The sequence below is a fragment of the Zophobas morio genome, unplaced genomic scaffold (assembly GCF_036711695.1).
Source record: "Zophobas morio isolate AGI-343-1 ecotype UQ-CSIRO unplaced genomic scaffold, CSIRO_AGI_Zmor_V1 ptg000012l, whole genome shotgun sequence".
In the NCBI taxonomy this organism is placed as follows: Eukaryota; Metazoa; Arthropoda; class Insecta; order Coleoptera; family Tenebrionidae; genus Zophobas; species Zophobas morio.
Genome location: NW_026972117.1, coordinates 13,342,348 through 13,364,725, shown reverse-complemented (window position 1 = coordinate 13,364,725; position 22,378 = coordinate 13,342,348). Strand labels below are relative to the sequence as shown.

Genomic DNA, 22,378 nt, shown 5'->3' with positions numbered 1-22,378 from the left:
AAAATAGAAATTTTCAAATATCGATATCAAAGTTTGTGATTTTTTTTGCAATTTTAAGAAATACTCGAATGTATTGAAGAAAAAAATAAAATGAATTGCAGTAATAAAATACATTTGAAAAACTGAAACACATATCTACAGATATATATCTGAAAACTGTATGCTTAAGTTTTTTAAAAGCACTCTGTATATTAAAATTGTATTTAATTGATACCATAAGAAAACGCGTACCTCTGTTTATTTATCCATAAAATATTGAAATACACATCTTAAAAATATTAATATTTAAAAACACACACATTTTCAGTTCCTTTGTTACGCTGGTTTTGCATTTTTTCGTTAAAATACTAATTGAATTTGAAACTTAATTTAAAGACGTCTCGTATAAGTCGTTCTAAACTAAGAGTAAAAAGTAAAATAAAATTCAATGTTAATATTAGATGATAATAATAAGATGTTTCATTTAAAAAATGAAGTCCTATGTTACGCTTTTAAAATAGAACATTTTCTAAGTTAAACATAATTTAGAGTAGAGTCTTCCAAGAACTCACCGTGTATATGTACAGATCATTATATACAGGGCGAGTCACTAAGGGCGTGGTCCTCGATATCTCATTAATTATTATTAGAGATAGAAAAAGTCAGATATTGTGTATGGCTGCTTGACTAACAAGTATTAAAATTAATTTCAACTATACAGAGTGTTTTGTTTTAGAGGTATAGCACAAAATATTTCTTTTAATGGAATAGCCTTTGTCGGGTGAGTGGAAAATGGCGGATTAACTTTTTAGTACGTTATGTACGGAGGTTTCCCAAAAAAATAATTAAAAAATTCTTTATGATGTAGATTACGAAAAAAACGTAATTTTATAAAAGTAAAATGGGCAACAGTGCACGCACCTAATGCGTGAATACCTCGGGCTTAATTTCTGATTTCTTAGTAACGATGGTGACTGAAATCCACCTTTATTTTTTCTCAGGACAATAAACGCAACAAACTGATTTTAGCAGCTATTAGCCCCTCCCACCCAACCTATCTTTTTTTAGAGTGCATGCCATTTGCCAAAATTGATCTTATTTTAGCAGTACTAACCCTGCCCACCCGCCCTCTACTTTCTTAGAGAGATCTCATTTGCCAAAATCAGTCTTATCTTAGCATCTACTAGCCCCGCCCACCCACCTTCTCTTTTCTTAGAGAATATGGCATTTGCCAAAATTAATTTTTTCTTAGCAACTATTAGTTAGGATAAGACTGATTTTGGCAAATGACATACCCTTAAAAAAAAGAGGGCGGGTGGGTAGGGCTAGTACCTGTTAAGATCAGACTGACTTTAGCAAATGACGTATTCTCTAAGAAATTTAATTAAATTATTATAAGAAAAGACACTAGAGGCTCCAAAGCACTTTCAAACTTTTTCCAAACTGGAATATCTACAATCTCAAGATTGTTTTAAAATTTTCAAAAAAAACGGGGTTCCACCATTAACTCAAAAATAGATCAAGTCAGAATTTTCTAACAATAGAAGACCAAAGTCCCCCAAAATTGTTTTAAATAATTTACAAAAAAAATCCCCATGAGCTCGCAAAATAATACACCATGGACACCCAAGAGTCTACCGAATTAAAAAAAAAAAAAAAAACCGCGACACTCAATACTTTTTCACATTCATAAAAAATAAAAACTAAAAGCTCAAAAGATTGTTTTCAACAGAACACCAGATTCCTTTAAATTTATCCGAAAACACCAGGGGACCTTAAATTAACTCTGAAGATTTTAAACGTAGGGTTTTGAAAACTTTGACAATTTTTTATACGTCAAACATTTTGAATTGCTTATTCGATTTTTGTTGATTTGTACTTTTGCTTTATATCAAGTAAACATTGTTTTCAAATTATTACAAAAACAAAACAACCATATCTTCGTACCTTCTCAATGAAATTGTAATTAAACAGGGCCACCAAAATATGAGAAGGAATTTTTTTACTATTTTTCCCAGACTCATCAGTTGATTGTTAAGAGCGTAGCGGAGTGTTAATCCGCCATTTTCCAGACACCCGGTATATTTCTACATATTCTTATTAGCCTTTTCCTAGGCTTCATAGCGATAATTTATTTTTGAAATTAAAATAGGACGTTGCCATTTCATCCCATTTTTTTTTATTTTTTATCAAATCAATGGTTCAAAAAAAATTGAAATATTGATATTTTTAAGATGTGTATTTCAATGCTTTATAGGCAGAGGTACGTGCTTTGTTATGATATCAATTAAATACAATTTTAATATACAGAGTGCTTTTAAAAAACTTAAGCTTACAGTTTTCCGATATAGATACATGTTTCAGTTTTTCAAATGTATTTTATTACTGCATTTCATTTTATTTTTTGTTCTCTTTCCTTCAATACCTCGATATATTCCTTAAAATTGCAACAAAAAAACTCTGATACAGATATTTGAAAATTTCATATTTTTTATAAACACGCCGTATATTAAAACACAATGTTATTTCCTCCGCAAAAAAGTGCGTATCTTTATTTAACTCTTCACAAAATGTTGTGACTCAGATTTTAAAAGTAGCCTCATTCGGATTTTTTTGGTGGACCCACCCTTCCATTGCTAAAAAATTTCAAGAAAATCAAATTATAATGTGACCTTGCTCAAACATCGGATTTCGACAATAAGCTATGTTTATAGAGTCTCAGAGCAGGTTAATCTGAATGTCAAAGTCTATAGGGTATTCTAGTTGAAAGAACTAAACTGTGTGTTAAGCCTTAAAAATAGAACACTCTGTATAGCTTATATAAATTTAGTATATGGTCCTCGAAGAACTGTACAATTTTAGTCTTAGACTTATTTTCTATTTCTAATATTTATTGAGATACCGGTGAGCGCGGCACTTAGTGACTCACCTGTACACTAACAAAATTAATATATTTCCATTTTCGTTGATAAGCAGTGTGAAATAACTTCAGTACTACATCATTTTTTTTATTATTTAAACAGAATAAGCATAAAAATCTGATTTGTGACGGTAATATGAACTTAGTGACGTCAGCTGTGTTGTTTTTATGCTTCGGAGATAAAGAAAGTTCTGTGCAAGTAATTTTATGGCAATCTAAAGAAAAAACAAAAGTACTTTATTTTATAGTTATGGAGAATTATTGTGTCAAATTACTGTATTATTGTTATATTACATGTATCAAGAATAAGAAAAAAATACTGATTTTTTTTTTCTTTTTGAGATTTATAATTTCCAGAAATAGAATAAAATACGACAAATAAACTGTGTCTCTTTTGTGTACATTTTCACCATTCTAGCAACAAACATTCATACAACAAAGAAAAATATTATTTCCTTAATAATCTCCGCATTGCTATTTAGATATTGTTCAACCGCTAAATAATTTTTTAAGCTTATCTTTATCTATTTTGGGAATGGTTATTAAGAAGGGAGATTACAGAATAAGTCCGTAGATGCTGTTTGTCGCAACAAAATTGACTGAAAATGACGAAACTAACAAAGCCTCAATATAGACTAGCAACCATTGCCTCTGTTTTGGGAATAGTAAGTGCTTTATTATTATAATTTTTTTAATTTAATTTTTACATAAATTTTGTAGCTTGAGGGGACAGCTTGGATTTTTTTGTCAGCTACATTTATTGGACTATTTATAGCGACCAACTATCTGGAAGGAAGGAAGGAGTCTATCTATATTGTTAGTCCATACGGTTTAATGGTATTTTTGTGGGTATATTTGATTACTGACAGCGTTTGGGTAGTCGTTTCTATTTTGCAGTTACGCAGTAAGTACACAAAAGTTTGAAGTGTTTGTCGATGGACCCATTTTTTTCAGCAATAAATAAAACCCACAGTAACTGTCTTCGCATATTCAAGTGTTGGGGAGTAATAACATTTTTAATTGCCTTCATTGATTTGATATTAGCAGTGCTGGTGGGAGCTGATTATAATGAAAATTGTATACGGGGTTCAGGAGAACTCAGTTGTACTCCTGCCTTACTTGTTATAGCTGCGAAAGGTTTTATCCTGTGGATTGTGAATGTTGTTTTCGTTTATGTTTTCTACAGGATCATCAGGACCATCGAATCTGTAAGTAGCGGCTATTTTTAAAAATGAGATTAAGCGAACTTCTTTTTGTGTATGTTTTAGGGAAAAAATCTGAGCAGAAGTTTGCCGTGAGTGATTTTTTTATTCGTGTGGGTGTATTTTAATGTCTTTGGATTGTAGTAGCGCAGATCCACAAATTCCTCGGGCGATTTCTCAACCGTCTACTAATAACTGCCTAAATCAGAGTAACGGGACAAATCAGAATAACTGGTCAAAGCAGTCTGCACCCTATAATAATAGTGATAGTTAGAGAGCGGATTTCTAGGTTTAATGTTTTTTGTGAAAAATGTAAGCACTTCAAAACTTTTTTATATCTGTAACTATGATACAATTTGGAGTCATTTGACACATTTTTTTTTATGTTTATTTGCTTTTTTTTCAATTTTATGCATATTAAAACATCTATGCTTATTTAATGATATGAGTTTTAATGCCTATTTTGTTCAAATGCCGGCTTTGTCGGGATAACAAATACTTGTTAGTTAGCCGTATCGTAGCGTATGCATTTTACCTGGACTTGACCATTGAAGTACACTTACTCGAGACCCTTTCTGTGAATAGGTTCCGGTCGTTTGAGTAATAAAATTTTATTATAGGATTGGAAAACTACTCCATAGATTTTATGACTTTAAATCCTTACTTCCGTTGATAATGAATTAAAGCTTTTAACCAGATGTTCTTTTTCGGCATTTTGCGGCAAGACCGTTGAAGATTTTCTAGAAAAAAGGATTATTGTACCCAACTACCTACCTTAAAATTTTTCTAATGGAAACTTTTAAGTAAATGAACCGTTTATTTCACAACCATCAGTCTATCGCATCTGTCGTAGTACAGTGTTATACGTGGTTCTCCCTTGTTACATGTTGAGTTCTTTTTGGTAATATTACTAATATTTTAAAAGAATGCCGAAAGTAAAATCGACACCGGATGAGTGGATAAGGGACTTTCCAGAATTAAAATTAGAAAACAACAAAATATTCTGCAGAGCTTGTGTGAAAACCGTAAGCCCACTATTTTTTTTTTATCTATTTTCCGTTGTTAATCTATACTTATATAATAAAGCTGAAGCTGTTGTTTATTTGAACACGCTAATCTCAGAAACTACTGGTTCAAATTCAAAAAATCTTTTTGTGTTGGATAGTGCATGTATCATATCTACATATAGGTATATAAAATCACGCTACGATCATTAGGAGCGAAGTAGCAATGAAAAATTCGGAAAAACGGGAAAATTATTCCTCCTTTGACAGCTTCCGTTGCTTACGCTGCTTAAACGGTTAAAGTTACGTAAAAATCATGTATGACGAAATTGTTCCCCTCTAAAAGTTCTAAACAAAAGTCCGCGACAGCATATGTCTATCTTTTAAGGTCGAGTCAGTATAACCTTTTTTATAGTAATGAAATTTGTTCTAAAATAATAATGCATTATGTATAAAACTCTCGCGTCACACTGTTTGTAACCGAACTTCTCCGAAATGGGTAGACCGATTTGTATGAAATTTTTTATGTCTATTCGGTACGTCTGACAATAGGCTGAAAACTATTTTTTAAACCCCAAAGTGATAAGGGTGGCCCACCCTAAAAATTTGTCTATTTTTTTGACAAATTTTTTTATTTTTATTTTTTTAAGATTTGGCATCAAAAAATACACATAACCCTAAATTTTCACCTTTCTACCACCAACCCCCATTTATTAATCATCTATAAAATAAAAATCAATTGCTGTTCCTATTAGTCTCGCTAAGACTCAAAAACGGCTTGACCGATTTGAAACACTTTTTATATTACGGGGATGCTTTATAAATAAAAAAAAATAAGGATAACTTAAAAGAACAGTAAAAAATTAAAAAATTCTAAAAATTATGTATGGGAATCGCCACTTCGAATTACTTTCATTAGTTTCTGACGGACCCGTCGTCTAACTGACGTGTCATACAAAACTAATTCTTCCGTGCGATTGTGAAAAGTATATTGCATTTGAAATCGTTTTTTGTTTTTTCGTAAAAAAAACGTCGTTTATTTTAAGAAAAATCTTGGTTAAAGTGAATTTAATTACACATTGCGAAAGTTTCTTATTTATTTTGATCTGCCATTCTATTTACCTATATTCACTTTGTTGGTTTCGACAAAACCTCAAACTTTACCGTTATTCGAGGATTTAATTTGAAGTTTTCAATATTTTAAAATTCTCAAGACAAAATTTACAGATTTGATTGACTGAAAATAATTCTGTGTCGTTTTATGAAGTTCATTAAAATGCCGAGAAGACGACATCCTCACATAGGTCCACGAATCAAATGTGCGACGAACTACCTCAGGTGCAAACCGCATTGATTTATTTCATGGGTAATTCGGATATGGAAGTTGATCAGCGTTGTGCTCATAATCAACATAATAGTCAAACGTTGAAGCGAGACATTGGGTGGTATGAATAAAACTGAGTAGATACTCATATTCGAAGTACGAAGTACCTACTTCATTATTACTCTTATATACCTGAGCATCTACTCTATGTACTGAGTACCTACTGGGAAACATTGTATCTCCCCGGACACAAACTGAACATCTACGCGTTTTGTGAGCATTTAATCTAGAAATGAGCATCGGCGTGGCAAATAACTGAGCTGTCTGTAAAGTAGCTTAGAAAACCAGTAGGATCGTTGTAAGAGTGAATTTTAACTAAACATAGTGACTTTCATGAATGTGGAACGTCGTCAAAAAGTGCATTCAGTTTGAAAAACACATTAGGAGCAGGAATATCGAAAACTTTTCATGTAATTAACTTTTATTTATGCATAAATTGTGCAGTGCGTTTTTTCTAACACTGGCCATAGAGATTCCCATCGCAAGGTGTCTACCCCACACTAACTTATATTTTGGTGACTCGATTTTTGCCTTGATGGTTGAACACTGTCACTGTTGTTCTTTTTTGTTGTATCGAGATGCTACTTGAGCATCAACTGTTACTTACTGAAGTATTAGTATCATCTAGAAAAACTAGAAATATTTTGATTTCGAGTACATAGATACTTCGTATTTCGAGTATGAGCATCTACTGAGTTTTATTTATATCAACCATTGTCAAAAAATTGATCGAACGTTGTTTCGACAGAACTTCCTTCGCACCAAAAGTATAATGAAACTTATTCAACATTTTCGAGTTGAGTCATTTCTTCACACAATTTTGTGATGACCTAATCAACATTTACTATCAACACGTAGGTATACCACCTTGGATTGGTGCAGTGTAATACTAAAAATAACTGTATTGTATTCCCAAAATTATCTGCGAAAATCGAGTGAGCCATTCCATCAATTTTTTGGGGGTAATAAATAAATATTCTTAACAATTTACCATGCTTACAATAACTTTAAAACGTCTGCAAGATCTCAAAATATTCATTTTTGCAACTCTTGAGTTATTCACTAAAATAAATTGACTGATCCATATATTTTTTTGAGTCACTGTAAAAGCAAATCTAAAAAATATGAATGCAGTGATAAATTACGAAAATATACTGATGATATTTTCCACATTTTAGATAGGATTTATTCGGCAAAATCTTGAGATGATGTCTTCAAGTTTTTGGGCTTGATAAACAGATAAGTATATTTTGATTGAAAACCTACCATGTCAAACAGTAACTTCAAAACGTCTGCAATATTTCAAAATTCAGTTTTGCAATTCTTGATTCAATCAATAAAATAAATTGACTCAGTGATTAATTTTTTTGAGACACCCCCTATAAGCAAAACTAAAAAATATGAATGGAATGATAAATCACAAGTATAGTCTCATCCTATTTTGGACATTTTAGATAGGATTCATTTGACAAAATTTTGGGCTGACGTCATCAATTTTTTGGAGGGGATAAGTAAATATATTTTGAATAAAAATTTATTATGCTTATCATACGTTTAAAACATCTGCAAGATTTCAAAGCATTCGATTTTGCAGATTCAAAATTAAATTGTAGGTGAAACGGAGTTCACGGGGTCAGCTAGTCCTCTATATGTACGTTGTTTTAGATTCAAAGTGATAAAAAATATAACGTGACGCAACATGTCAGAACGACTCTTCATGTAGAAAGGAAGAAAATGTTTGAAGTTTCTAAAATTAAACAGCAGACCATGCATGAAATTGTTTTAAAGAAAACTGAAATACGTGTGTAAAATATAAAGTCTAGGATTATTGTAATAATATTTTATCCAAAGTTCTAAGAAGTGTTCTTTGATTTGTAATATGATTATGTTTTTAATGCTTTTTTGCTTAAAATAAAACTTTTTTAATGAAAGTGTTATACTTATTTAATGCTTTTTTGCTTAAAATAAAACTTTTTTTATTGAAAATGTTGTGCTTATTTAAGCGCCTATTCTTAATTTTTTTGTGCATATAAATCCGCTCTCTAGTGATAGTTTTTGGAGTAATAATCCAAGACATGTTTCCTAAGATGGAAGAAATCCACCAACAAGTCCTACGTATTATCCAGTGCAGCAACAGCAATCTTTTGCCAAGTATTATAAAGTACAGACGTAGTTTCGTTGATTAACTTTTATTGGGGATTTAGATAAAAAATTATAAATTACTGTATGTTGTTTAAGTTGTGTTAATTAATTTGAAATTGTATCGTCTCAATGTGTTTTATAATTTCTAGGTGGAAGAAGGAAATAATTTAAACGAAAATGTTGTTACTGATTCTAATTATTTAAAAATTGTTGTAGGGTTTAAAATATTGTGTTGTATAACTACCAAATTATTATTTCATGTTATAAAAAATTAGTCAAAGGTATAAGATAGAACTCCCTCGCCTCTGAAATATACTCCAACAAATCCAATTTCTTAGAAAAATTATAAAATTTGCTCTTATGAATGTTAAGTTAAAACAAAGATATGTGTAGCTAAAGAGACATGCTGGGTGCATGTTTCAAGTGAGTTTATCTCTTACAAAATTTTGTAATGACATTATCAATCTTTTTTGTAAGGACACGTATATCAATTTCAATAGGTTCAATGGTATACTAACAATAACAGTACTAAATTATCAAATTTTATCGAAAATAGGTGAACCTTTTTTGTTTTGATAAATAAAATAAATTATTTCATTGATTTATTTGAGATGCCCTGTAAAAGTAATTCTATTAAAAATATAGGGTTCAATTTTTATAAAATACAACATTGGTGGTCTATAAAATACGGCCTTCGTTCATATTGCTAACATAAAATTTTAAAAATCTGGATGTCTGGGGCAAAAGAGCGAATTAATAAACCAAAGTCTAGAAGAATGATAAGGAATGATATTTATATAACTATTATTGGCATTTAAAAAATATACAAACCCCGCGATTTATTTTAAACGTCTGTCTGTCTAACTATTATCTAAATGTCATAAATTAGCATAGCGATTTAAGCTGCTTTTTTTTTTCATTTTATTATAGAACGTTTGTACATTCTAAAGGCCATATTTTGATTAGATTATTTATTTTATCAATCAAAACAAAAACAGTTCACATATTTTCGACAAAATTTAAAAATATAGTATTGTTATTATTAGTATTACATTGAATCTATTTAAATATACGTGTCCTTACTATAATATTGATAACATGATAACCTCATTACAAAATTTGGTTAGCAAAAGGCTCACTTGAAACACCCACAGCATGCCTCTTTATCCATCCACACATATCTTTGGTTTAACTTAACTAAAAAAATAAAATTCACAAAATCTAATTTATCATTTTTCTAACAAACTGGATTTGTTCTAATGTACTTCAAAGGCGAGCGAGGTTCTGTGTTTTCTTAGTGAAGACCATTTCAAATAATTATTTGTTTAAGTGGAACTAGAAAGTAGTAAAATAAAAATATTTTATTTAATACTTTTAATGACTAAATTATTTCCTTCTATACCTAGAAATTATAAAACGACAGTTGAGACGACACAGTTTTAAATTAATCAACACACGTTAAGCAATATACAGTCATTTAAGAATTTTTATCTTAATCCTCAATAAAAGGTAATCAACGAAAAGTATGTCGATGCTTTCTAATATCTGGCATAAGATGGCTGCTGCTGCTGCACTGGATAATACATAGGACTTGTTGGTGGACTCCTTCCATCATAGGCAACAGGTCTTGGATTATTACTCCAAAAATTATCATTATTATTATAGGGTGCAGACTGATTCGACCAGTTATTCTGATTTGCCCCGTTACTCCGATTGGTAGACGACTGAAGAGTCGCTCGAGGAATTTGTGGATCTGCGCTTCTACAATTCAAAGACATTAAAATACATCCACACGAATAAAAAAATCACTCACAGCAAACTTCTGCTCAAATTTTTTCCCTGAAACATACACAAAGACAAGTTGGATTAATTTAATTTTTAACAATAGTAGTTACTTACAGACTGGATGGTCCTAATGATTTTGTAGAAAACATAAACGAAAATAACATTAATAATCCACAAGAAAAATCCTTTCGCAGCTATAACAAGTACGGGAATGTATACATCAGTACACCTATAGGGTAGTGAACAATTTTCATGATAATCAACTCCAAGCAGCACTACTAGTAACAAATCAATGCAGGCAATTAAAAATGTTATTACTGCCCAGCACTTGAATAAGTTAAGACAGTTACTGTGGGTTTTATTTATTACTGAAAAAAGTGGGTCAAACGACAAACACTTCAAACTATTTTGTACTTACTGCGTAACTGCAAAATAGAAACGACTGTCCAAATGCTATCAGTAATCAAATACACCCACATAAATACAGTAAAACCGTTAGAACTTATAGGCCCTGAGTTTCCTAAAAAATAAGATAAAACAATATGTAAAATATGTACAGGCGAAACAATAACAACCATTCAGAAAAATTCTAAAAACGTCGCGATTGAAGATATCCAGGGTTGTTTGCTGAGGAAGATCGGGAGGTCCACTTTTGCTCTCTAAATATACTACAATACAGATTATCGACATAACAAGCCAAGCTGTCCCCTGAAGCTACAAAATTTACGTATAATTTAAATTAAAAAAATATGATAATAAAGCACTTACTATTCCTAAAACAGAGGCAACGGTTGCTAGTCTGTATTGAGGCTTTGTTAGTTTCGTCATTTTCACTCAATTTTGTTGTGACAAATGAATTTTATGAACCTATTTTGTAATCTCCCTTCGTAATACCCGCTCCGGTGATAGATAAGGATAAGCTTAAAAAACAATTTAGCGGTTGAGCAGGAACTAAACGCAGAGTTTATCACAGAAAAACTACTAAGTAGGCATGTGTGTCGCTAGAATGGTGAAAATATACACAGTGTATCAAAAGAGGACACACAGTTTAAGTGATGATACTACAGCGAAAATAATTAGACTCAGGAAGCTCCGTGGACAATTTTCTTACTTTTCTTACATTCCACCTGTTATTTTTTTTTATTAATAAAACAAGCTGTAATTTTTAATAAACTAAAAAAATACACTTGAAAAATCGAATAATCGAGAAATCAAAACATTAAGGAAAACCAAAAAATTAACGGAAAATCTAGAACTTAAAAATTGAAAAATTAAAATACCTTCAAGAACCGAAACATTGCAAAATGTCAGAACTGAAATACTGAAAAACTGTAAAATGAAAGGAAAATTGAAAAATCGAAAAAGTGAAAAAATTCAAAACTGAAATCTTGAAAAACTGAAAAATGGAAAGAAAATTGAAGAATCGGAAAAGTGAAAAAATCCAAAACTGAAACATTGAAAAATCCAGAAATCGAAAAATTTAAAAATCGCAATTGAAGAAAGAATTGAAAAATCGAGAAATGGAGAAATAGAAAAATCAAAAAATCAGTTAATCGAAAAATTGAAAAATCGAAAAATTTAGAAACGTCAAAAATTGAAAACTGAAAAATAAAAAAAATTAAAAATCGTAAAACTGAAATATCGTAAAGTTAATAAATTGAAAAACTGAAAATTTTTGAAAAAAAAAATCGTATCAAAAACTAAAAATTCAAAAAATCGAGAAACTGAACAATCAAAAAATCAAAACATTGCAATCCCAGTAAGTTGATAAATAGGAAAATTTGAAAAACAAAAATTTTAAAAATCCAAGAATTGAACAATAAAAAAAATCTAAGCCTGAAAACTCAGAAAATTGAATGATCAAGAACAAAAAATCTAAAATTTAAAAATTCGACAAATTGAAAAATCATGGAACTGAAAAATCGAAAAGTCGAGATAGAAATCTAAAAACCTAAAACTTTAAAAACTGAAAAATTAAAATATCGAAAAATTTAAAAACCGAGAAAACACAATATCAAAAATTTGAAAAATTGAAGAAACGAAATATTGCAAAATTCCAAAGCTGAAATACTGGAAAATCTAAAAATGGAAGGAAAATTAAATAATCGAAACAGTGAAAAAATCCCAAACTAAAACATCGAAAAATTGAGAAAAGGAAAAATGGCAAAATCAAAAAAATTGGTCTGATGAGTTTAAACAGTACTCCCCTCGCTATCGGAAACGTGACGACTGCATGCCTATTATGTTTTTTTTTTCACATTAGATTTCAAAGCATTCGGTTTTGTAGTTCCTGATTAAATTAATAAAATAAATTGGCGCATTTATTAAATTTTTTGAGTCACCCTGTATATCCGAATCCAATCAATATGATGGAATGATAAATTACAACAAGAGACTCATCATATTTTGCAAATTTTAAACAGGATTATCGGCAAACTTTTGAGCTGACGTTATCAATTTTTTGGAGGGGATAAGCAAATATATTTTGACTAAAAATTTATTATGCTCTTTATAACCTTAAAACATTTGCAAGATTTCAAAGCATTGGGTTCTGTAATAAATCAATAAAATAAATTTACGCATTCATTAATTTTTGGGGTCATCCTGTATATGCAAATCCAAAAAACATGAATGGAATGATAAATCACAAGAAGAGACTCATCATATTTTATACAATTTAGATAGGATTTATTCAGCAAAATTTTGAGGTGAATAAATCAATTTTTTAGAGGGGATAAGTAAATATATTGTGATTAAAACGGTCCTGGTTTAATAACAAAAAAATATTGTTCGTCTATAAAACAAGCTCGTCTTAGACAAAGTATTCGTAAAAAAATATGTCGTAAAAAAATTTACGTATACTGGTCCCGACTGCGATTATAGTTTAAATATTTTTTAGAAAATCCTGTCATGGATGTAGAAACATTTGTGACAGCCAAAGAGGTTTTTTTGGGAAAATTATCTTTGAATTTAGACCAAATTGAAATAGACATTAGACAACAGGCACATTTGGTCAAAGAAAGAGAAATTAGGGTTACGGCTTCAAAGTTTGGACGTATTTACAAACTTAGACCGACTACAGCAATAGCTAAAACTGTGGAGTCTCTGTTGTACAGTACATTTAGAGGTAATATCCATACATACTATGAACAGCAAAGTGAGGAAAAAGCTGTCTAGTGTTTTGAAATAAATAAAAATATAAAAACTGGCTTGTTTATTTCAAAACAATGTCCTTACTTGGCTGCTAGTCCAGACAGGGTTCTAGAGGATAGAAGTGCATTAGTCGAAATTAAATGCCCTTCAAAATCGCAAGATTTGTCCCCTGAAGAAGCGGTTAGAAAAAAAATAATCAAATTTTGTACATTGACAGACAGAGAATTGAAACTAAAAAAAAATCATGATTACTACTTTCAAGTCCAGGGACAAATGCTTGTTACGGGTATTTCACAAGTTTATTTTGTTTTATGGACACCCAAAGGAATAAATATAGAAAAAAATTTATAAAGACGAAGAAATATATGTAAAAAGATGGCAGATAAAATTGGCAGATTTTACTTTGGCGCATTATTGCCCGAAATAATTGATTCAAGAAGAAAGAGGAACCTGCCTTTGCGAGAGATTTTTTTAAAATAAATAAAATTTGTTTCTATTTTTTTATGTACTTTAATAATTTATTAGGAGTACATTTTTCATCACCGAGACTTGCATATTTTTATTATAAATATATTTTGAAAATGATCTCTCGGCAAATGAAAACATATACGAGCACTTTTTTCGAGTAAACAATGAAGGGAGAAGTTACTGGGCGTAGGGCTTTTTTAAAACACCTCCTTTCTGGGATAAGTGGTAGATACACTTAGCCACTTATACGTGTTAAACAAAAGCTGTATTTTATAATTTTTTATTAAGACCCACCACTGACCCGGAAATGACCGGCATTCAGGCAAGACTTCTATCATTACGGGTACTAAGACCAAGTAATGATATGCATTGATTAGATTAACAGAACAACTTTCGAGATTCTAGAATTACAGCATACAAATTAGTCTGCTATTATTCTCTAATCTCACCCCATCCCCAAAAGTCTAGCCTAACTACCGACCATTTATCCGCGCATCACATGAAAAGTGACCTACACTATTCTGACCTACTGGTGCTAATCTAATCTGACTGACATGATCAGACTGTTCAAGAAACTTACGAACAATATGACATGTTCCTAACAAAACAGCTTTTTGAATTTTGACAATTATTGAATCATTCAAATGCAAAGACTTTAAATTCTCAACTAAGCTATTTGGAACTACACCTACATTAGAGATAACTAGGGGTAGAATTGAAATTTTTTTAAGATTTAACATGGATTTCATTTCTATCGATAATTGTAGATATTTGGAAATCTTGGTGTCGTATGTTTGAATAATGTTGTTTGTGTTGGGAATAGCAATGTCAATGAGAATGGCTTCGTTCGTGTGTTTTTTGATAAGTATGATGTCTGGTCTGTTAGCTGTAATGTTTAAGGGGCCAATTCCAAGTTGGTGGCGCAAGTCACTGGTGCAGCGCAACTTTATAATGCTAATTTGGGTATCAAATGCTGGTTGCTAGGGGTGACGGAATCAACAAACGCAGTTGTGTCGAATTTTCCATTGAAATTTGCACCATGGAGTTGCGGCACCTCTAGTAGGCAGTGCAAGTTGGCGCAATTTATCTCGAAAAATTGCGTTTGTTTATTCCGTCACCCCTAGCAACCAGCATTTGATACCCAAATTAGCGTTATAAAGTTGCGCTGCACCAGTGACTTGCGCCACCAACTTGGAATTGGCCCCTAAGGGGCCAATTCCAAGTTGTCGGCGCAAATCACTGGTGCAGCGCAACTTTATAATGCTAATTTGGGTATCAAAGCCTGGTTGCTAGGGGTGACGGAATAAACAAGCGCAATTTTTCGAGATAAATTGCGCCAACTTGCACTGCCTACTAGAGGTGCCGCAACTCCATGGTGCAAATTTCAATGGAAAATTCGAAAAATTGCGCTTGTTTATTCCGTCACCCCTAGCAACCAGCATTTGATACCCAAATTAGCATTATAAAGTTGCGCTGCACCAGTGACTTGCGCCACCAACTTGGAATTGGCCCCTCAGGGGTCAATTCCAAGTTGGTGGCGCAAGTCAGTGGTGCAGCGCAACTTTATAATGCTAATTTGGGTATCAAATGCTGGTTGCTAGGGGTGACGGAATAAACAAGCGCAATTTTTCGAGATAAATTGAAATTTTCCATTGAAATTTGCACCATGGAGTTGCGGCACCTCTAGTAGGCAGTGCAAGTTGGCGCAATTTATCTCGAAAAATTGCGCTTGTTTATTCCGTCACCCCTAGCAACCAGCATTTGATACCCAAATTAGCATTATAAAGTTGCGCTGCACCACTGACTTGCGCCACCAACTTGGAATTGACCCCTCAGTCTGTAAGTATTGTGCGATCCCAGTATAATTTGTATTTGTTATTTTCAAGGAATGGAGACGGAATGTAAGTGTAATAGGGTGTCGTATCTTCGATTAAGTTCATAAGTGTTGCTAATTCTTTGTGAATGATTTTGGCTGCGTTGTCGTGTCTAGCTTTGTAATCAGTTTGTGCTAGGATGCTGCAAGAAGAGATTATGTGCTGGATCGTTTCAGGTTTTGCTTTCCATAGGCGACAGCAGTCGTTTTTTATGTTCGGATCTTTGATGTATTTTCTATAATTCTTGGTATTGATTACTTGGTCTTGAATAGCAAACACAAATCCTTCTGTTTCGGCATACAAACTTGATTTTTTTAACCAAATCAATGACATCTTCTTATTGACATGATTTTCTTCTAAGTCTTTGTAGAATTTTCCATGTAGTTGTTTTTGTTTTAGCCCACTTATTATTTTATCTATTGTGTGGGGGGTGTGGATTTTTTCGGTGTTCGACAGATTTAAGGGTGTGTGGTTCAAATCTGCTCTTGTGATGGTGCGAAACATTTCATTTCTTTCCGCTCGTTTCAAGAAATACTTCTTCAAATCTGAGATTTGTCTCTGATATAAGTTTTCTAAGTTCTGGAAACCCCTTCCTCCATTCTGTCTTGGTAATGAGAATCTTTCAATCGATGATTTTGGGTGATGCCTTCTATACTGTGTGAAGATTTTCCTTGTTGCGATGTTTAAATTTTCAAGATCAGTTTTGGACCATTTAATGACTCCAAAAGAATATGTTAGCAGTGGAACGCAGAATGTATTTACTGCTTTCATTAAATTTTTTCCATTTAACTGTGTCTTCAATATTAATTTTAATCTCGCTACGTATTGATCTTTCAACTGTGTTTTCGTTTTGGTATGATTGATGTGGGAGGATTGACAGAAACCCAGATATTTGTATGTATCGTTTCGTTCTTGGGCTTCAATTATTTCCTTATTCTGTGTTATATGTGGTACTTGGTGAAACACGCCTTTTCTGATTGCTTGGGTCTTACATTTCTCAATACCAAAGGACATACCAATATCACCGGAAAATTGTTCAGTCAGATTTAATAGGTTTGTTAACTGATTTTGTGTACTTGCATATATTTTTATGTCATCCATATACAGCAAGTGACTTATTCTGTTTTCTCTTTGTTTGTTAATTCTTATATTGAACCCATAATTGCAGCTGTTCAGGATATCGGAGAGGGGATTTATTGCTAAGCAGAACCATAACGGGCTAAGAGAATCGCCTTGAAAAATTCCTCTTCGGATCATTATTGGGTCTGACTGAATTGTTTGTTCATTTAAGGTTATTTGGAGGGTGGTCTTCCAAAATTCCATGGAACATTTGAGAAAAGTGCAGATTTTAGTATCAATCTTGTATAATTCCAGAATTTTGCATAACCAGGAATGAGGGACAGAATCGTAAGCTTTCTTATAATCAATAAAAGCAGTATATATGTTTCGGTTTTCTTTTCTAGCTTGTTCACAGATGATGGAATCTATGATTAATTGCTCTTTGCAGCCAAAGGATCCTTTAATACATCCTTTCTGTTCTTCATTAATGATGTCAGAGTTAAAACAGTGTTGATATATTTTTTGTGTAATGCATGAGGTTAATATTTTATAGATTGTCGGTAAACATGTGATAGGTCTGTATTTTGATGGATTTTTTGTGTCGTTATCTTTAGGTTTTAAGTATGTTACACCATGACATAAGAATGTTGGAAAAGATGATGGGTCAAGAAGGAACTGATTTAAGTGATGTAGTAAATGAATATGTACACAATTTAATTTTTTTATCCAAAAATTATGGATTTTGTCTGGTCCTGGTGATTTCCAGTTGTGTGTCTTATTGATGGTATTTATTAATTCGGCAAGTGTTATCTGATGATCATTCATTGGTGTAACTGTGGATAGTTTATTATATATATGAGGAATCCATTTGGCAGATTGGTTAAATTCAAATTCTTGAGACCAAAGTTTTGACCAAAATGTTGTTACATCTTGTGAACTTGGTAGTTCACCGGATAATTGAGTTTTGCTTGAATTAGTTAAATGTTGATAGAATAGTTTTTCGTTGTTTAAAAATTTAGTGTTATGAATTTTTCTGAGATGTGATTGTTTGTATCTTTTAAGTCTTTTGCTATATAAGGAAAGCTTTTGTAATAGTGTATCTTTAATTTCGGATAGTGTTGTGTTGTACTCATCGTAATCAGTTTGATGAAAATTATTGTTGGTCAGTATCGAATGCATACATGTCATGATGTGTGGTGTTTTAACTCCTCTAAGGTACTGTGTTATTTGACCTAGTTGTTTTCTAATGTTATTAATTTTATAATTTAACCGTGTTTCCCAATGAGGGGTGGAGGGTATGCGATTGTTGTTTGTATTTATTATGTTATCTTTACATGTGTTAATTTGAATACAAGTTAAAGCTGCACAGTAGATAATTGTATGAAGTTTTTCAAAAGAGATCGAGTTTGTGAGATATTTTGGTAAAATGAAGGAGTTCATTATTTCTACAATTGCCAGAAACTTTTTAGAATAACACTGGCGGGGAAGTGATTGTCTATCATTTGGTTTTAATTTAGAACATGTTTCGAAAGTTAATTTAAATTGGTCTTCAATTTCATTTTGGAAATTAATGTGAAATTTAAAATTTTTGTTGACAGTTTTGATTAATGTGTCTTCTGTGTTGTAGTACGTGTTTTGTAGATTATCTGTGATGTTAATTTGGTTTTGGATTGTTCTTGATGAATTGTTAAGTGATTTGTCAGTTAATGTGTTGGTAATTTGTGTTACGGTTGTGATCTTATTTTGAGGTGTTTTGTTTAATAAATCTTTAGTAAATCTGTCAGTTCGTGTCTCTGGTGTATTTAATATACTACTATTACTATTTTGTGGTATAATTGGGATCTTATTTTGAGATGTTGTTTTTGACAAATTGGTGACAGATGTGTCAGTCAGTAATGTATTTGGTACTGTGTTGTTGATATCTTCAGGAAGTGGATTAATGGTTTTAGAAAGTTCATTTTTTAATTGTTCTAGAGTAAGTTGAGGTATGTAGTTATTTTTAACTATAGCTCTACGTTGATCTGCTAAATTTTGAATGGTAACTGGAAAATTTGGGTACTCACGGCTGAAGGCTTCGTGTAGAGCTGTACGATAATTACTTACATCAGTTTCATTGTTTGTAATTTTATAATATAAGCGCATAATATGTAAATTCATGTCTAGAGACCATTTTTTACGCTTTTTCGGTTCTTCTCGTCTTCTAATGGTCTGAGGCTGATTTGTCTGAGAAACATTAGAGACTAATACGTTGTTAATTGTCCTTGTGGTAGTGTTTCCCGAGGTGATGCCACGTGCTCCATCGACCTCTTCGGAGACTGCAGTAATAGGTGTTCGTCGGATTTCGAGTTGATTTTTATTATTATTATTATAAATAAGTTTATTAGTTTTATTAATTAACAAAGCAAAATATATATTAACAATAATATTACAATGAATTTTTAGTAATCATGTGTATTGAATTCAGGATCCTGAGTGGAGTAAAAATATTATAGTTCCCCAGTTTTAATCGGTTTTATGATAGTACCTCATTGCTAAAATTTAAATTCCTTAACAATAGATTACTACGGCCGGTCCTGGCGGCTTGTTATAAAACTGAGTTCCTTGCCATAAATTAGAAAAATCAGCCGAGAACTCTAACAATCAGCTTATGGTAGAGCAGGCGATAAGGGTTTTACCTCGGAAGTCCCTTCCGTAAATTTTAGTGGCGCTCCTATCGGCAAAGTACTGAACTAACTGCTGAAATTCTGTCGAATTGATACCCATTTTTTTCAATAATTGTTAGTTTTTGTTAAAAACTCTGCTAACCAATAGATCATTAATTTTCCTCTGATATTCCTTTTAAAATTATTCGACGTATTTTGCATTAATTTGTGGTATATTTTGATTTTAATAAACACATTATTATTTAAACAAATTGTACCACTAACAAACATTTAGTGACTCTGCGCCCTGTAAAAAGTGATATTTTATCCATGTGCCAATTTTCAAGCGATTCTATGATGGTTATGACTCAAAAAACTTAAAAAGAAAACATACAGTGGTGATTTTTTTACGATATTTCTCAGCCATATTTTTTTAGTTGATTGAACTGGTCTCTGCACTCTAGAATATTGACTTAAGAATTTTGTATAATGTGGTTCGCCCTCCTTTAAATTCCAACTGTTCCCTATAATATATATGCCAAAAGAGTATCTACAGTAAAATATTCGTTTTTTTCATTAAGTTGCCAAATTTGTTGTTGGATGTCTTTCCGAAACATATAATTTGTAAATAAATCCGTTGGTTTTCGCTTGCCAGATAGTGATGTTTTTAAATTTTGGTCCCCTGTTGATAAAATTTTCGCCACAGTTGATGTTCCCACCTATGAGAAAAAAAATTAAAAAATATTTTTCAGCGTATTTTTACATTACAGAAAATATGTTCGAGACCCTCATAGTTACTACTTCGAAAGAAAAATCGGGCCTGTCTTTTCGAAACTCCAAAAAACATCTTTTTATCGCAATTTTTTGTTGCAGTAAAACTATTTTAGGCATTTTTTTTTTAAATAATGTCGCAATGATCTGGGAATCTGTCACAATGACAAATTATCTATGCCGACAAAATTAAAACATTTGTGTGCCTGATTAAAAATTGCGTCTAATAATTTTGATCGAATAAATGAAGTAGAAAAGTGGCAATCGAGCTCAAAGCAAATGTCAATCAGACTACTGACAGATAAAAAACTAAATCATCAAATCAGTTTATCCAACTTAAAGAAAAAATATCAAAGCCTACTTTACTATATAATGATCGTGAATGGATAATAGATATAATTATACCTACGAAGAAAATAAAGGGTGGGTGGGCGGGGCTAGTGTCTGCTAAGATAAGAGCGATTTTGGCAAATGAGATTATATTTTGTTTACTGTTCTCGAAATCTACTTTAAAATCTATATGTATATGATAAATAAAAAACTAGTACGTCCATCATATTATTAAAAAATCGCATAAAATAGTAGACAAACACATTTCAGCTTTGGCATATAATGATACAGCTAATATCTATATCGTCCATCTAAAGTGTCTGAAGTGGGGCTATCGACGGAAGCTTGAACTGCCATAACAACTATAGTCTCTTCTACAATCAGTGTATTCACAGGAGGAGGTGGAGGTTCCGGGCTATATATCGTAACGGGCGTGACAGTCCTTAAAATAAAATGAAAAAAAAAAAATACAAATAAACCCTTTCCAAAAACAAGAGCAAAAAATTTAAAACGTTTGATGTTAACTCAACGAAGGCTATTTTAACTGATTTTGTAACTTTTATGAACGACTTGAGATTAACCCCCTGTATACTTTATCTGTCACTTACCAAGTTTGCAAACCCACTTCTAATATCTCCTGTAACACAAAACATAATACAGTAAATTTAAATATCTTGTTGTTAATTTTTACCATTTGTAACTTCGTAGCTATATGTCTTAGCATGTAAACAAAAATTACGTTCAGTACCCACAGAACAAACACTTTGGCACTAATTATTAACACCGGAATGAGCGCTTTGTCGCAAAGCTCTGTATTAAGCTCCCATTCAGAGTTAACACAAGTTTCATTATAATCTATTCCAAGAGAAACCACAAAAATGACATCAAGTACTGAGACGATTACTGTGGCAGCAATGAAAGACCGTATCGACTTATACAACCCCTTAGAGTTTGTAGAAAAATCTAAAATTATTTTTTAGATAATTTTTGTAATGTATTTGATAACTTACCAATAATTTGATTTACAGAAACGGCAAACCAGAGAACATCAATGAAGATGTACACCCAGTTATAGGCAGCAAAAGCTGCAGGTTCGATGATTACGTCGTCTGAAGAATAATGCCAGTAGAAAAAATTGGGATCTAAAAATTTCACGTAGATAGCTTCAAGAATAGATAAGGAACGTGATGTAATGGTTATGTCTTTGTAATAATAGATTAGGCAGAGTAGTGAAAGTATGAACCATATTATTGCTTGCAGCTAAAAATAAAGTTTTAGTTAGTTAGTACAGAAACTTATTTTGATTCCTACAGTTCCCAAAACTCCTGATATATAACCTATAGCTTTCTGGTAGTTGGACAGAGGCATTGTAGACAGAACTATATCACAGCACCAGTTTCGACTAATTGATACATAATTACTGTAAAATGACGTTTTCCACGATGTTGATTGATTGATAAGAGAGATAAGTGGATTTTCAATTTTCCAGAATTTTTTAATCCTGGTTTACTTGCATACAGTGCACAAATATGTCAAGGCAGTGTAAGACTCGTGGATTTAGATTTTTTGACAGGGAAATAATCCTAGATTATGTGTAATAAATAATTGGAAAAAAGTGGTACAATGGACTTGCATATGGCATCAAAATGTGCACACTATATTTTC

General features: G+C 31.8%; 3 protein-coding genes across 3 annotated transcripts; 1 reads left to right on the top strand and 2 right to left on the bottom strand.

Moving 5' to 3' along the window:
• Positions 1-3,462: 3,462 nt before the first annotated feature.
• On the top strand, positions 3,463-4,542 carry LOC135128334 (uncharacterized). Its single transcript, XM_064055243.1, has 5 exons — positions 3,463-3,564; positions 3,620-3,803; positions 3,854-4,107; positions 4,168-4,193; positions 4,246-4,542. The coding sequence occupies exons 1-5, from the start codon at positions 3,505-3,507 to the stop codon at positions 4,373-4,375; spliced, it is 654 nt and encodes a 217-aa protein (XP_063911313.1). The 5' UTR covers positions 3,463-3,504; the 3' UTR covers positions 4,376-4,542.
• Positions 4,543-9,990: 5,448 nt separating this feature from the next.
• On the bottom strand, positions 9,991-11,294 carry LOC135128333 (uncharacterized). Its single transcript, XM_064055242.1, has 6 exons — positions 11,185-11,294; positions 10,992-11,130; positions 10,835-10,936; positions 10,531-10,784; positions 10,445-10,470; positions 9,991-10,392 (listed from the first exon to the last, which is right to left on the bottom strand). The coding sequence occupies exons 1-6, from the start codon at positions 11,242-11,244 to the stop codon at positions 10,170-10,172; spliced, it is 804 nt and encodes a 267-aa protein (XP_063911312.1). The 5' UTR covers positions 11,245-11,294; the 3' UTR covers positions 9,991-10,169.
• A 9,631-nt stretch (positions 11,295-20,925) lies between these two features.
• LOC135128332 (uncharacterized) lies at positions 20,926-22,146 on the bottom strand. The gene is made up of 5 exons (XM_064055241.1): positions 22,025-22,146; positions 21,724-21,973; positions 21,405-21,676; positions 21,322-21,350; positions 20,926-21,155 (listed from the first exon to the last, which is right to left on the bottom strand). Exons 1-5 carry the CDS (start codon positions 22,079-22,081, stop codon positions 21,005-21,007), a joined length of 759 nt encoding a protein of 252 aa, XP_063911311.1. The 5' UTR covers positions 22,082-22,146; the 3' UTR covers positions 20,926-21,004.
• Positions 22,147-22,378: the final 232 nt, after the last annotated feature.